The sequence below is a fragment of the Abramis brama genome, assembly GCF_963993115.1.
Source record: "Abramis brama genome assembly, chromosome: 16".
NCBI lineage: Eukaryota > Metazoa > Chordata > Actinopteri > Cypriniformes > Leuciscidae > Abramis > Abramis brama.
This window is the reverse complement of record NC_139978.1, coordinates 1644250-1659878: the sequence shown is the minus strand read 5'-3', so window position 1 is coordinate 1659878 and position 15629 is coordinate 1644250. Positions and strand designations below refer to the sequence as shown.

At 47.1% G+C, this 15629-nt stretch overlaps 1 protein-coding gene across 1 annotated transcript; it reads right to left on the bottom strand.

Annotated features, from left to right (window-relative positions):
- Positions 1-779: 779 nt before the first annotated feature.
- LOC311066074 (zinc-binding protein A33-like) lies at positions 780-15295 on the bottom strand. The gene is made up of 6 exons (XM_084087049.1): positions 14894-15295; positions 13365-13460; positions 12920-13150; positions 12820-12842; positions 12620-12738; positions 780-1549 (listed from the first exon to the last, which is right to left on the bottom strand). Exons 1-6 carry the CDS (start codon positions 15287-15289, stop codon positions 1053-1055), a joined length of 1362 nt encoding a protein of 453 aa, XP_083943175.1. The 5' UTR covers positions 15290-15295; the 3' UTR covers positions 780-1052.
- Positions 15296-15629: the final 334 nt, after the last annotated feature.

Here is a 15629-nt window from a genome sequence, read left to right as displayed (position 1 = left end):
GTATTTGTTGATCCCGTTAAAGCACTGTTAAAAAGGTTCATAATATTCATTTAATTAAATTGTATATTAAATTATTTTATCACTATTGGTAAGAATAATACATGTTACCTCTCAAACATCATTCTTCTTATTTTTGTAATTTTGTCTGTTTTTTATAATCTAAAAAAAGTTAAACAGAAAAATAGCCTAATAGCTGCACCCGTTTCTGAATATTGCTGGATCAAGTATTGATCTAAATAGTCTTTATAATGAAGTACAAAAAATCATGACACTTTTTTTATACAATCTAATAATATATAATAACATGTTGTTTGAAATGGATGAGGAAAACAGAGGCTTGAAAATCTCTGCCGCTCGTCAAAACTACAAATGTGTGTCTGTCAAACGAAGGAAGACTGAAGGAGTTTCCAATAAAGGCAGAAAGAAAGGTAAAATAAACATGTTACGTCTGTAAAGTATTGTTTCCATGACTTAAACCCTAATTATCATCCCAAACATTTAATCTTTCACTCTGAGCATTAAATCACATAATCACATATTATTTATTTATTTAAAACACAAGATTATCAGCAAGAACCTTTACATCCATTTATTCCAATGAACAAATGATCATTTCTCCTCTATAACTGAAATAATTATTCATTTAGTCTCATGTTGAACAAACACTGAGAATGTGCAGAATTTACTGCTTCAGTGATTTGATGTAATGCAAGAAGAAAATATGGTATATAATCATATATAATTATGATGCAAAAAAGTTATAATAAACACACATTGACTGAAATAATCGGGTAAATGTCAATTATCCTGAAAACATGAATGCTAAAACGGTCTCTAATCGGTCTAATTGTGTGAAGTGGAATATAAATGAAAACTTGTTGTTTATTGATCTGAGTGTTGCTGTAGTGCTGGATATCAGTCATGTGATCATCACGGCCCAATCACAGCCACCGTACTGATATTCAGATCAACAGCACTCTTACTCATGTGATATGGATTAAATATTGGAAACATGATGAAAGCAGGAAGATCCAGATCTACAGGAGTGACGTTTACTGACTATTGACCGGTAAGATCCTCAGAGAGCCAGAACAACAATAGAAGAATGGAAAGAGTGTGTGAGTGAAGGTGGCTGTGAATGTGTGTAGATGTGTGTTAGTTACAGGATCAGAGAACGACACCGTTCCTCCGTCATAGTCCAGATTCACTCTCACACGATCAAGCTTCTGATTAACACAAAAACCAGAACCTAAAGGCAGTCCGAACTGATACTCCACATTCCAGACGTCAGTGTTGAAGAAAACACGTCCCTTCCTCTGGTTTGATGCTGTAGTTACTCCAAGTCTCCACCATGAACTCTGTTTAACCTCCACATCCCAGCAGTGTGTTCCTGAGTTAAAACCCTCTGAACCCAGAACACAGGGACAACAGTCAAATCTCTCTGGATTATCAGGAAGAGTTTGATAGTTCTCGCTGATTCTCACACTGGTCAGATCATCAGACAGGACGAGACGTCGATCTGCAGTGTTTGGATCCAGAATCACAGGAGCTGATGAGACACAATCAACAGATGCTTTTATTCTGATCTTCATATAATGATCAAGAGTGAACCCAACACAGATTATTATGAATTATGACACTCGTCCTGTTGATCAAACACATTTTCCTCTGATCACTGTCAGTGCTGTTATTAGTTTCACACTCGTTTTTATCATCAGCGTTTAACGGCATCAACTACAAACATTAAATATGAGATTCAGACATTTGTGTCCATCAAGAGAAACTGTTAAATAACAATAAATCAATGAGATCTGTTGAGATTTATGCTGTAGATGAAAAACGTACTCGGTTACTAACGTAACCTCGGTTCTCTCTAGAAGAGGGAACGAGTACTGCGTAAGTATCTTATGCTAGGGGAAAATCCCTTTTCCGCGAGATATTGAAGCCAAAAAATTATCCTTTAATTTTGTATTAATGTAAAACGCGTTGCGGCAGCATGCAGACATAGGCGAGACAGCTCGCGCGCCTATTGGCTGCTCTGCGGCAACTGCATCAGCCTATCGAGCGAGGCCTATCGTGACGTCAGACCCAGTGAGGGTGCTTCGCGCCCACTGCGTCACATCCCGCTGAAACGGGCGTGGCTTAGGCCTATAAATAAGGCTCGGAGGCAGCTGATATCTGGTTTTTCATCGCTGAAGTGAACCAGAGCGTGTGCATGCACGGCAAGATACGCAGTACTCGTTCCCTCTTCTAGAGAGAACCGAGGTTACGTTAGTAACCGAATACATTCTCTTACGAGAGGTCTCTCGTACTGCGTAAGTATCTTACGCTAGGGGACCTAATGTAAAACGCTGTGCGTGCTGGGATCTGACACCAAAGACCCAAGGGCGAAAGCCCGGGGTTCATATAGTGCACAATCACCAAGGGAACTCACAGGGAGTCCGGGAAGAGGGAGGGGCAGAGCCGCGTCCCTCAGAAGCAAAATCACATCATACAGACAGGGCGGAGTTCGGCCTGAACTGATGGAAAATTGTGGGTCTTATTCAATTTGCCCATAACATTTTATGGTCGATCAGCGATCAGTGCTCAGCAGACACAGTATTCTGAACCGATAGCATCAGAACAGACAGTACTGGTTTATTTAGACCGTCAACAGCCTGGCCTGTAGGGCGGGAACCTCTAGGTTATAAAACCTTATAAATGTAGACGGGGAGGCCCAGCCTGCCGCCATACATATATCTTGCAAGGCAATCCCATTTGACCAGGCCCACGATGAAGCCATGCTTCTCGTGGAGTGCGCTCTGACACCCAACGGGCACTGCATGCCCTTGGAAGTGTACGCCAGCGCAATGGCGTCAACTATCCATCTGGATAGGCTCTGTTTCGACGCGGCTAGTCCCTTGGAACGTCCGCTGAACAAAACAAAGAGCTGCTCCGTCTGTCTGAAGACAGATGAGCGAGACACATAAGCTCTTAATGCCCTGACTGGGCAAAGGAAGCTCGCGTCTCCTTCCTCGTCAGAGACCGGTAGGGCTGACAGGGAAATGACCTGCGCCCTAAACGGTGTGTTGAGGGATTTTGGAACATAACCGTGCCTAGGTTTGAGTATAACTCTTGAGTCATTATGCCCAAACTCCATGCACGTCGCGCTTACTGAGAGTGCGTGTAAGTCCCCTATGTGCTTCACTGAAGCGAGAGCCAGAAGAAACACTGTCTTAAAAGACAGGTGTTTAAGATCAATCGTCTGTAAAGGCTCGAATGGGTCACCTTTCATGGCTTCCAGCACCGTAGAAAGATCCCATACAGGGACTGAGGGAGGTCTGGGAGGATTCAGTCTCTTAGCTCCTCTAAGGAACTGAGGACTCCTATTGACTGACCAAGCGTTTACATTTACATTTACATTTAGTCATTTAGCAGATGCTTTTATCCAAAGCGACTTACAAATTAGGACTAAATTAAGCGAGTCATCATGAAGAGGCAAAAACAACAACAACGTAAGAAGTGCTCAAAATACGAAGTTCAGGCATTATTCAGAGTAGCATAAGCCCGATAAGTGAGGTTTTAAAGGGAAAGGTTTTTTTTTTTTTTTTTTTTCATGAGGTTAAGTGCTCACGGAAGAGATGGGTTTTCAGCTGTTTCTTGAATGTTGTCAGGGATTCTGCATTCCGGATGAGGGTGGGGAGAGTGTTCCACCAGCATGGAACTGTGAATGAGAATGTTCTGGAAAGTGATTTTGTGGCTTTCTGTGATGGAACCACGAGACGTCGCTCGTTGACCGATCGTAGGCGTCTGGTAGGGATATAGGCTCGTAGGAGTGAGTGAAAGTAGGAGGGAGCTGAGCCTGTGATAGATCTGTAAGCAAGCGTCAATGCCTTGAACTTGATGCGAGCAGCGAGAGGTAGCCAGTGCAGAGAGATGAACAGAGGAGTGACGTGTGCCCTCTTGGGCTCGTTGAAGACAAGATGAGCTGCAGCATTCTGGATCATCTGTAGAGGTTTGGTTGCACATGCAGGAAGTCCGGCCAGAAGAGCATTGCGGTAGTCAAGCCTAGAAATGACCAGGGCCTGGATGAGAAGTTGTGTTGCATGCTCAGTAAGGAAAGGCCTGATCTTCCTGATGTTGTGCAGTGCAAACCTGCATGATCGAGCTGTCTTTGAAATGTGATCTGTGAAGGTCAGTTGGTCATCAAACGTTACTCCAAGATTTCTGACCGACCTTGATGGGGTGATTGATGATGAATCTAGCTGGATGGTGAAGTCGTGCTGTAGAGACGGATTGGCGGGGAGGACGAGAAGCTCAGTCTTTGCCAGGTTGAGCTGCAGGTGATGTTCCTTCATCCATGTGGAGATGTCCGCCAGACAGCTTGAGACCCGTGCAGCTACTGTGGGATCATCTGGTTGAAATGAGAGGAAGAGCTGTGTGTCATCAGCATAGCAGTGGTAGGAAAAACCGTGTGCCTGTATGATGTGTCCCAGTGATGTGGTGTAGATGGAGAAGAGGAGGGGACCAAGAATTGAACCCTGGGGAACCCCTGTGGTCAGTTGATGAGTTCTGGATACCTCGCCTCTCCATGCGACCCTGAAGGACCTAACAGTGAGATAGGACTCAAACCAGTGGAGTGAAGTTCCTGTGATGCCCAGTGATGAGAGGCTGGACATAAGGATCTGATGATTCACAGTGTCGAAGGCAGCAGACAGATCCAGGAGAATGAGGACTAAAGATTTGGAAGCAGCTTTTGCAATCCGTAGGGCTTCTGTGACTGACAGTAATGCAGTCTCAGTTGAATGCCCTTTCTTGAAGCCAGATTGGTTTACATCCAGCTGGTTGTTTAGAGACAAGAAGGATGTTACTTGGTTGAAAACAGCTCTTTCAAGTGTTTTCGCAATGAATGGTAGAAGAGAGATAGGTCTGTAATTCTCTACAAATGATGTGTTTAGTGTTGGTTTTTTAAGCAGTGGAGTAACCCGAGCCTGCTTGAATGCTGTAGGGAAAGTGCCAGTATGGAGGGATGAGTTGATGATGTGTGTGAGTGCTGGTAGAAGTGTGGGAAAGATGGCTTGTAGAAGGTGTGAGGGGATGGGGTCTAGAGGGCAGGTGGTAGGATGACTGGAGAGGAGAAGTGTAGATACTTCTTCCTCGGTTAGCGAGGAGAAAGAGGACAGAGGGTTATTGGCTGTGGAAGGGGTCAGTGTGGGTTCCTGTGCGTGTGGAGCTGAGAACTGACTGCTGATAGTTGTTGTTTTGTTGGTGAAGAAGTTCGCAAAATCGTCAGCAGTTAAAGAGGAGGTGGGTGGTGGTGGAGGTGGACAGAGGAGAGAGTTGAATGTCTTGAAGAGTAATCGTGTGTTGGAGGAGCTGTTGATCTTGTTGTGGAAGTATGCAGATTTTGCAGCATGAACATCAACAGAAAAGGAAGAGAGGAGAGATTTATACATACTCAGGTCAGATGCGTCTTTTGATTTGCACCATTTCCTCTCTGCTGCCCTGAGTTCGGTCCGGTGTTCACGAAGAACCTCAGATAACCAGGGGTTAGAGGGAGTAGTGCGTGCTGGCCTGGAGGAGAGAGGGCAGATATTGTCTAGAGAAGAGGTTAGAGCGGAGCATAAGGTATCCGTTGCGGTATTCACATCCAGAGATGAGAATTGTGAGGGTGGGGGAAGAGAAGATGACACGGCATAGGAAAGATGGGAGGGGTGAGCGCAGGTTTCGCCTGAAGGTGACTGATGGTGGGGTTGGTGGTGCAGGGGTAGAGAGTTGTAGACTGAAAGTAATGAGGAAATGATCTGAAACATGGAGAGGTCTCACCAAAATGTTGTCTGTGGTGCAGTTGCGTGTGTAAACCAGGTCCAGTTGGTTGCCTGATTTGTGAGTACCTGTGGTGATGAGTCGTTTGAGATCGAAAGAGGCTAGGAGAGAGATGAAGTCTGTTGCATGTGGCTTTTCGAGATGAATGTTGAAGTCACCGAAGACTAGAAGTGGGGTGCCGTCCTCAGGGAAAGAGGACAGCAGCACATCCAGCTCCTCTACGAAGTTACCCAGCTGACCTGGGGGGCGATAAATGACTACAATATGGATCTTATTGGGAGATGTAAGTGTGATGGCATGATATTCAAATGAGTTGTTGTTGCATAGAGAAGAGAGCGCTGAGTATTTCCAATTATTAGAAACGAGAAGCCCTGTGCCCCCACCCCTGCCAGACTGGCGAGGGGAGTGAGAGAAGGAAAAATTGCTAGAGAGAGCAGCGGGGGTTGCTGAGTCTTCTGGACGAATCCAGGTCTCAGTCAAGCCCAGGATACTGAGAGTAGAATGAGATGCAAAGGCTGGAATGAAGTCAGCTTTATTGACTGCTGACTGACAATTCCATAGACCCACGGAAAGAGAGAGAGGAGTGTGTGAGGATGAGAGAATGGGACACAGATTAGCAGTATCGCGCTGCCTTTTGCGCGTGATGAAAGGGCGTTGCCGAGAGATAACAGGAATGTATTGAAAACACATGTTGATTAAGGTGAACAGTAAGATAAAAAGTGGGAAGGAAAAGGGAAAAGGAGATACTTAAGTGCCTTTCTGGTGTCCTTGCTCGGTGGAGTCGCGCAGGTAGAGTCGCTGGTCTTTACCCGAGTCGGTCTTCACACGAGGAGGCTGAACACGAGAGCTGAACGCTTCCGCGACAGCGCGCAAATTACACAGATATGGATATAATGATATCACCGCTTGAGTGAGGACAGCTGTCTCGGTCCGGCAATTAAGTCAATAAAGCGAAAATGGGGCAAATCGAAACTGCTAGGAGCAAATACTTAAATGCAATTAAACTGCAATAATAATTTTCACACGCGAACATAAACTTTGAGCGTGGAAGGGGTCCTGCCCTTATCCAACAGCTCTCGTAGGAAGGAGAGAACCTCCGTCACCCCACAGTCTGGGGGTGACACGCCACGAGCTGTGCACCAGCTGGAGAACACTGACCATTTCGAGGAGTAGAGCCGTCGCGTAGACGGGGTTCTAGCCTGCGTGATCGTGTTTAACACTCCCTTTGGGAGGTCAGCAGGTACCTGTTGATGGCCCAAACATGAAGGGACCACAGCTCTGGGCGAGGATGCCAAATCGAGCCCTTGGCCTGAGAGAGGAGGTCCCTCCTCACTGGCACTGGCCATGGGGCAGTGCTCGCTAGCTGCATCAGAACTGGGAACCAGGGTTGGTTTTTCCAGAACGGCGCTACGAGTAGCACTGAGCATCCTTCTTCCCTGATCCGTTCTATCACCTGAGGCAGGAGAGAGACGGGAGGAATGGCATAGAGCGGGCGGCGGGGCCATACATGACCCAGCGCGTCCCTGCTCTTGGAGAAAAATTCCAGACAGTGAGCGTTTTCTTGAGACGTAAACTTCCGCTCTGCCGAATTTCTTCCACAGCAGCTGGACTGTCTGTGGGTGTAGAGACCACTCGCCTGTCGGAACATTGTTCCTGGACAGTCTGTCCGGTCCTACGTTTAGGAGCCCTGGCGCGTGCGCTGCTCTCAGCGAGAGCAGGTTGCGCTGAGCCCACACCTTGAGGCGTTCTGTCAGCCTGTGCAGGTTTCGGGACCTGAGGCCGCCCTGGCGATTTATGTAGGACACCACTGACATGTTGTCCGAGCGGACCAGGACGTGGTGTCCTCTTATTTGGGGACAAAAACGCATTAGCGCGTTGTCTACTGCCAACATTTCGAGGCAGTTTATGTGCAGAAGCTTCTCCCATTCTGACCATTGGCCGAAGAACGGTCTGCCCTTGAGCAGCGATCCCCATCCCGAGGTGGATGCGTCCGTAGACACCACCCTCACACTCGAGGAAGTCCCCAGGCTTACACCTGATCGGTACCAGTCGTTTGCTGTCCAAAGTTTCAGAGCTGCGATGCATAGCCAGCAGCCATATCACCCTGTAGCCCAAGACTGGTTGCCCACTGAAGCTAAGCAGGGCTGAGCTTGGTTAGTATCTGGATGGGAGGCCTCCTGGGAAAAACCAGGTTGCTGCTGGAAGAGGTGTTAGTGAGGTCAGCAGGGGGTGCTCACCCTGTGGTCTGTGTGGGTCCTAACGCCCCAGTATAGTGATGGGGACACTATACTGTCAAAGAGCACCGTCCTTCGGATGAGACGTAAAACCGAGGTCCTGACTCTCTGTGGTCATTAAAAATCCCATGGCATTTCTCGTAAAGAGTAGGGGTGTAACCCCAGTGTCCTAGCTACATTCCACCCATTGGCCCTTACCAATCATGGCCTCCTAATAAACCCCTTACATTGAATTGGCTCTATCACTCTCTCTCCTCTCTCCACTTATAGCTGGTGTGTGGTGAGCGCACTGGCGCCGTTGTACTGTGGCTGCCGTTGCATCATCCAAGTGGATGCTGCACACTGGTGGTGGTTGAGGAGAGATCCCCTGATATGATTGTAAAGCGCTTTGGATGTACAGTAGTACATATGAAAGCGCTATATAAATGCCTCATTCTATTCTATTCTATTCTATTGACCTTGAGACGAAGCAGACCGGAAGCCCACGCTCGGTGCGGTACTTGCGCTTTCAGCCAGAACTGTAGCGGGCGCATGTGAAGCAAGCCCAGCTGAACTGATGATGCTGAGGCCATGAGACCTAGCATCCTCTGAAATTTCCTGAGCGGGACCGATGCGCCGCAGCGGAAAGAGCTCGCTGCGCGCTGAATGTCCAGTACACGCTGTGGTGACAGTCGCGCTATCATAGACAGCGAGTCCAGTTCTGTGCCCAGAAAAGATATTATCTGTCTGGGGGACAGAGAACTCTTCGCCCAATTGACTCTGAGACCTAGATTCTCGAGGTGATCGAGTAAAATGGTCCTGTTCTCTATGAGCTCCGAGTGAGATTGAGCTAGAATCAGCCAATCGTCCAAGTAGTTCAATACTCGCATGCCCTGTAGTCTGAGGGGTGCGAGCGCTGCATCCATGCACATCGTAAATGTACGGGGTGCTAGGGACAAGCCGAACGGTAGGACTGTGTACTGATATGCCTGGCCCTCGAAGGCGAATCTCAAATATCGCCTGTGACGTGACGCTATCTGTATTTGAAAATACGCGTCTTTCAGATCTATTGACACAAACCAATTTCCTCGGCGAATCTGCGCAAGGATTTTTCTGGTCGTGAGCATTCTGAACTGTCGCTTCGCAAGCACTCTGTTCAGTTGCCTTAGATCTAGTATGGGTCTGAGACCCCCATCTTTTTTCGGTACCAGGAAGTATCTGCTGTATAGGCCTCCTTCGCTCTGAGCTTGAGATAAAGGCTCTATCGCCCCTTTGCTCAACAGTTTCAAAATTTCGGCTCGAAGTAGGTGTGCTACTTCTGTTTTAACCGTAGTTTTGACGCGCGTCGCGAAACTGTAGCGAATAGCCTCTTTCTATAATGTCTAGCACCCACTTCGAAACCCTGGGTAGCCTTGCCCATGCATCTGCACGAACCGGCTAGGGGTTGAATGTGGAGCGCGCTCTGGTCGCTCAGCGACAGAGGGGCTTCGGTGTGCTGCAACATAAGCGTCGCGCTTATGACATTCGAGGCAGGGGGCGCGCTGATAACAGCGGGCAGATTGCCCGCGCTCGACTCCTCTGCGGTGGTCAACTGAGAGGGGGAGGGCTGGGCGAGTCCCGTAGGACCTGTCATGTCTATGTGTGAATGTGGGCGCGGGATAGCAGGCACATTTACAACACTGAGAGCATTGTCCGCCTGAGCAGAGCGAATGCACGTTGGTTTCGTTTTTACAGAAACCTTGAGACATGCAGAACGTAGTGTTTGTGGGCACTGGGCAGTGAGCACATTTACCACGTTTAATGCGCAATCGATCTGGGTCGATTTCATGTGCGCGAGCCCTGTGTGACGGGCTGTGTTTGTGTGTAGGAATGAGCACTGGGCAGTGGGCATTTTTTCTACACTCATAACACCATCGGCCGTGGCCGGGACACCAGAAAATACACTCTTATGGGATTTATCTGGGTAGCCGTAAAAGCGGCGTTTGTGTGCAGGCAAGCGGGCTGTGTCGCCGACTTGTTTACTGCAGAGTACACTGGAACAGTCGCATTTACTGGAACTGAACGAGTGAGAAGTTGCCATATAAACAGAGAGCGTCAACATGCTGGCGTTTGTTTGCAGGCGTGCGTGTATTAAAACAGGCTCGTTCACTGCAATATTGACATTTCCAGTCGCCTGAACTTCAGAGGGGAATGAGATCTCTTTTCTCCTTTCGCCAGTGACGCACGGAAACCATAGAAACGGTGTTTGGGTGCAGGCGAGTGGGTTGTACAACACGCTCGTTGGCTGCAAAATACACATCTGCAGTCGCCTTTTCAGGGAACTGACAGAGTGAGCATTGACGGCATAATTTTATCTGCCGGTAGACCCGGGATCGAACACGGGTCTCTTACGCAAAAGCCTGAGAATCTGCCACTGGGCCACAGGGGAAGACACATAGGCATTCAGTTAGCGCGAGTATTATCAGAGAGCGTCAACATGCTGGCGTTTGTTTGCAGGCGTGCGTGTATTACAACAGGCTCGTTCACTGCAATACTGACATTTCCAGTCGCCTGAACTTCAGAGGGGAATGAGAAATATGTGAGAAATAGAGGTCGGCCCGGCCACAGCGGGACTAAAAACACTCTTTTCTCCTTTCGCCAGTGATGCACGGGAACCATAGAAACGTTGTTTGGGTGCAGGCGAGCGGGTTGTACAACACGCTTGTTGGCTGCAAAATGCCCATCTGCAGTCGCCTTTCAGGGTTAGAGCGAAGCATTGGCGGCATAATTTATCTGCCGTTAGACCGGGATTCGAACACCGGTCTCTCGTGCGAAAAACCTATAATTCCGCCACTGAGCCACAGGGGGGGAACACAAAAGCTTTCAGATGCACGAGCATATAAGAGAGCGTCAACATGTTTGCTTGCAGGCGTGCGTGTATTATAACAGGCTCGTTTGCTGCAATATTGATATTTCCAGTCGCCTGATCAGGGAACTGAGAAATGTGTGAGAAATTGAGGTCAGTCCGGCCTCGGCGGGACTAAAAACACTCTTTTCTCCTTTCGCCGGTGAGTGACGTGTGAATGGGGCGCAGGGGAAGGGGCAGGGTAGCTTTCTTGTAACGTAAAGAAAAACTAACCCCGACCGTCCGCTTCCAGCCTCCCTTGTGAACGGCGCAGTTTGCGTGGCTCGAACAGAGGGAGAGCAGGTATCATCCCCCAAGCAGGCAAGGCAAGCGGGCGAACCGGCGAGATTTGCGGGTTGGGGGGGTGGAGGAGCAGTCTCGGAGAAGGATGCCAGGTGAGTCCTCAGAGTCACCATAGGCAGTAACTAGCTCGCAGTGAGGGCAGTCACCGTCAGCCAGCGCGAGAGCTGCGTGATCCTCAGGAAAGGGGCGTCTTGAAAAAGACGCCCGGGCTCTTTTAGTGCAATGAGAGTGTGTGTCGCGGCGGCGAGCACACACACATACAAAACACAGTAGCAGAGAAAGGATATTACGCCGGATAGCGCAGCACGAAGGCTTCTTCAGACGGCGCGGCTTCTCTCCAGATCCAGCGATGCGAGAGCTTCGCTGAAGAGATGAAAAATCAGATATCAGCTGCCTCCGAGCCTTATTTATAGGCCTAAGCCACGCCCGTTTCGGCGGGATGTGACGCAGTGGGCGCGAAGCACCCTCATTTGGTCTGACGTCACGATAGGCCTCGCTCGATAGGCTGATGCAGTTGCCGCAGAGCAGCCAATAGGCGCGCGAGCTGTCTCGCCTATGTCTGCATGCTGCCGCAGTGCGTTTTACATTAATACAAAATTAAAGGATATTTTTTGGCTTCAATATCTCGCGGAAAAGGGATTTTCCCCTAGCGTAAGATACTTACGCAGTACGAGAGACCTCTCGTAAGAGAACTGTAAGTGTGTGTCTGATCTTCAGCAGCATCTGATCATCTTCATTTTATTGGCTCTTATAGTCTGTGTTTTGTTTTGTTTTAAATTAGTTTATTATGACTGTCTGTTGTGTTTGACTTACAAACATAAATCACCTTCAACACTTCCTAGCCACGCCCTAGCAACCATTGTCGAGCACCCCAGCAACCCAAATCCATAGAGGGATATCTTGTAATCTGAATGTCATAGAGGAGTTGCGGTTGGTTTATATAATTCATACTGGCAAGCAGCCTTTGAAGTAACATCATTGGCAGCTGCCAAGCCACTCCCTAGCAACTAAACAGAGTACCCTAGCAACTGTTCAGCAAGACCTATATCTCTGCACCAGAACATCGTAGAGACATGTTGGTTTGCTCCTTTGACTAATGCTAGCAAACAGAACTTGCTAAACATGCTAGAAGTGAATAGCTACATGCTAATAGCGATTAATCAAGTGTTAAAACGTCAAGAATGCTAACTAAAATGCAGAAGCATGCTAATCATGTTAGCACAATGCTAACAACATGTTAATAATTCTAACCATCTAAAACACCAAACTGTATCTATCTATCTATCTATCTATCTATCTATCTATCTATCTATCTATCTATCTATCTATCTATCTATCTATCTCTGTCATGAAGAGCCTCTAACTCTCCACCCATCCATCATGTCCAGCTCAGATCTCCTGCAGTCAGACTCACTGTTTTGGACGATGTCCTGCATCTTCTTCCAGACTCTGAATGGCAGGTTGCCCAAGTATCGTGGCATATGAATCAAAGCTCCAGAAGCCTTCTGTGGTTCCGGCTGTGAGCTCTGGACTCTGGAAGAACATTCAAGAGTCAGAACTGCAGTGGCTTTGGATCAGAACGAGAGAGACCAGAGACAGGAGCAGATCACTCACCTTTCCATTGAGACTGGAAACTCCTGCAGAACAAACACACCATTTATCATCAAGAACTCAATCAATCATCAATAAATCAACCAATGATCTGAAATCAGACCTTCAGAAAGCAGACGTCATTGGCTTTCATCATCTCGTCCATGTCTTTGAATGTGTGTGAAAGAGCTGAGATGTGTGTGTTCATCTCCTCCAGCTTCTCCTTCATCCTCTGCTTCTTCTGCTCCTCTTCCTCCCTCAGTGCAGTGACTGTAGCTTCTTCTTCATCTCTGAGAAACTGATGAAGCCTCTCAAACTGCTGTTTAATCTGACGCTCTGTGTGCTCAGCTTGAGACTGAAATCAAAGCACATTCACTTCAATCATCTCAGTCGACACACATCATTAATATCCAAGATTAACTCGGATACCCGACATAAAACGGATCCAGAAGCAGATTGCTGCTAGTCATTTACAGAAATAATAAACTGTTATCCATTATATCAGATCATAACTGTATATAGTGATCCAACAGCTGTAATGAAAATTACTCTCATTTCTGTTTCCTCACCTTGATGTGTTGAACTGTTTCCTCAAACTCTGCTTTCATTTTTTCATTGCATTTCATTTTCTGTTGTAAGGACATCAGTGCTCTATAGAGCTCCCCCTAGAATTGAACAAAAATACATAAAACACCAGATTACAGTGAAGAGAAGACAATACAGTGATATGATCATATAATGCAGTGAAAAAGTATTTGCCCCCATCTCATACTAAATTGATTCAGAAATTAAAACCAACCATAAAACAAAGGCAACCTGAGTAAACACAAAGTACAGTTAAAAAAAGTTCTCCAATACCAACTGGGCCAGCGTGAAAATGTATTTGCCCACGTAGTTCCTAATCCCTCATTTATAATATAGTTCAGCTGGACTAAAAACAACCAGTCCTGATCACTGCAGCCCTGTTCAATCAAATCAACATTGAATACTGAAGCCTGATCGGTTCACGTCTGTGCACCTCTACAGACAAATGGCTTTCCAACACTGTAATCCTTCAAGTCTATCAGGCCAACCTTCTCTGCACCATGGATGAAACTGGTCTTGACCCGACGGCCTTCAAAGAGCTGTTCAGCGTGACCGACCTCGCCCTGCGTGCCACTAAGTCTACGGCCCAAGCGATTGGTTGTGCCATGGCCAGTTTGGTGGACCACCTTTGGCTGAACCTGACGGAGATCAAGTCTGTTTGGTTCTGCAGTGGACGCCTTCGCTGAGCCGTCATAGATGATGCACCACTTCAAATAAAAAACAAACACCTTTTGCAAAAAGCATTCCTCCTCTTCATTATCCTATTGCAAGCATCAGCCCCTCACCACAGCTGCGACTCTTCAACCCCTCGCCGCCCAGAGCCAGGCTTAGGAAGCTTTTACCGGCATGTCAGATTGGGTTTTAGAAATAATCAAACGGAGTTACTCGCTCCAGTTCTCTCGCAGGCTCTCCTGCTTCAGGAGTGTGACTAACACTTCAGTCTCGGACATCAGCGGTCACGTCCTCCGAGCTGAAGCACAAGCTCTGCTAGCGAAGGGCGACTCAGGCTTTTACAGCCGCTTCTTCCATGTTCCAGTGAAGGATGGCGGCCTCAGGCTCATCCTCGATTTGAGATGTCTGAACCGCGCTCTGGTAAGACGGCCGTTCAGAATGCTAATGCTAACTTTGAAACAAATCCTCTCACAGATCTGATTGGTTTTTATCAGAGGATCAGAAGGATGCGTACTTTAATATTCAAATAGCCTCTCATCACAGTTCTTGAGATTTATGTTCGAAGGGGTGGCTTATCAACCTACAGTCCTACCATTCTGACTGTCTCTTGCTCTGCGTACTTTTATGATATTCATGGATGCGACCCTCTCCCCCTGAGACAGATGGGAGTTCACCTCCTGAATTACCTCAATGATTGACTACTTTTAGCCCAATCGAAGGAGGAACTCTGCGCACACAGACCTTTGCTCATCAGGACCAAGTTTACGTTAGTGACTGGAACGATCTGTGTTTGTGACTCGTTATGATTCTTTACATGTGAATGAAGAAACATTTATCTTACCTTATATGATGAAACCACTTCACTGATGGGTTTGAATTTATGATTGTCATGTTGTTTTGAATCTCTGCACACTAAACACACAGGCTGTTTGTCCTCCAGACAGAAGAGTTTGAGTTCCTCACTGTGTAAACTGCAGATCTCCTCAGACCCTGATGAACGCCTCTCATTTCTCTCCTTCAGGAACGACTCACACAAGTTTTTTAACGCAAGAATAACTGGAGGATCAGATCTTGAGGATCTTCTCCTGCAGACAGGACACTCCTGAGATCCCTTGGTTCTCCAGAACTGTTGAAGACACTCTTTACAGAAACTGTGACTACAGGATAAAAGAACTGGAGCCTTGTAGATTTCACAACACACAGGACAAATATAATCATCTTCAGCTGCTGAAGCCATTTTCGCTGTTTGAGCTCCAGCAATCTAAACTTACTTTTGTAAGAACTGATTTTCCTGCTAAGACCAAACTCACCCTGCAATAAAGCCATAAAACGCACCCTGGACAAAAGATAGCAAAGACAGAGCACAGGACTTTGTCCTGTCCAAACTTTTCTTCATCCTTATCTCTGCATCCCCCTCTCCCTCCTCCCTTCCTCTTCTCACGAGTCAAGTCACCAAAAGTTCACTAAGAATGTCTATATATCACATATGATGTATCTTGTGAATCTATTGTTTTTCCTTTTCATGTTTGGTATAATTTTAAGTGTCTCAGTGCGATTGGTAAAATGGTCTTAAAGGG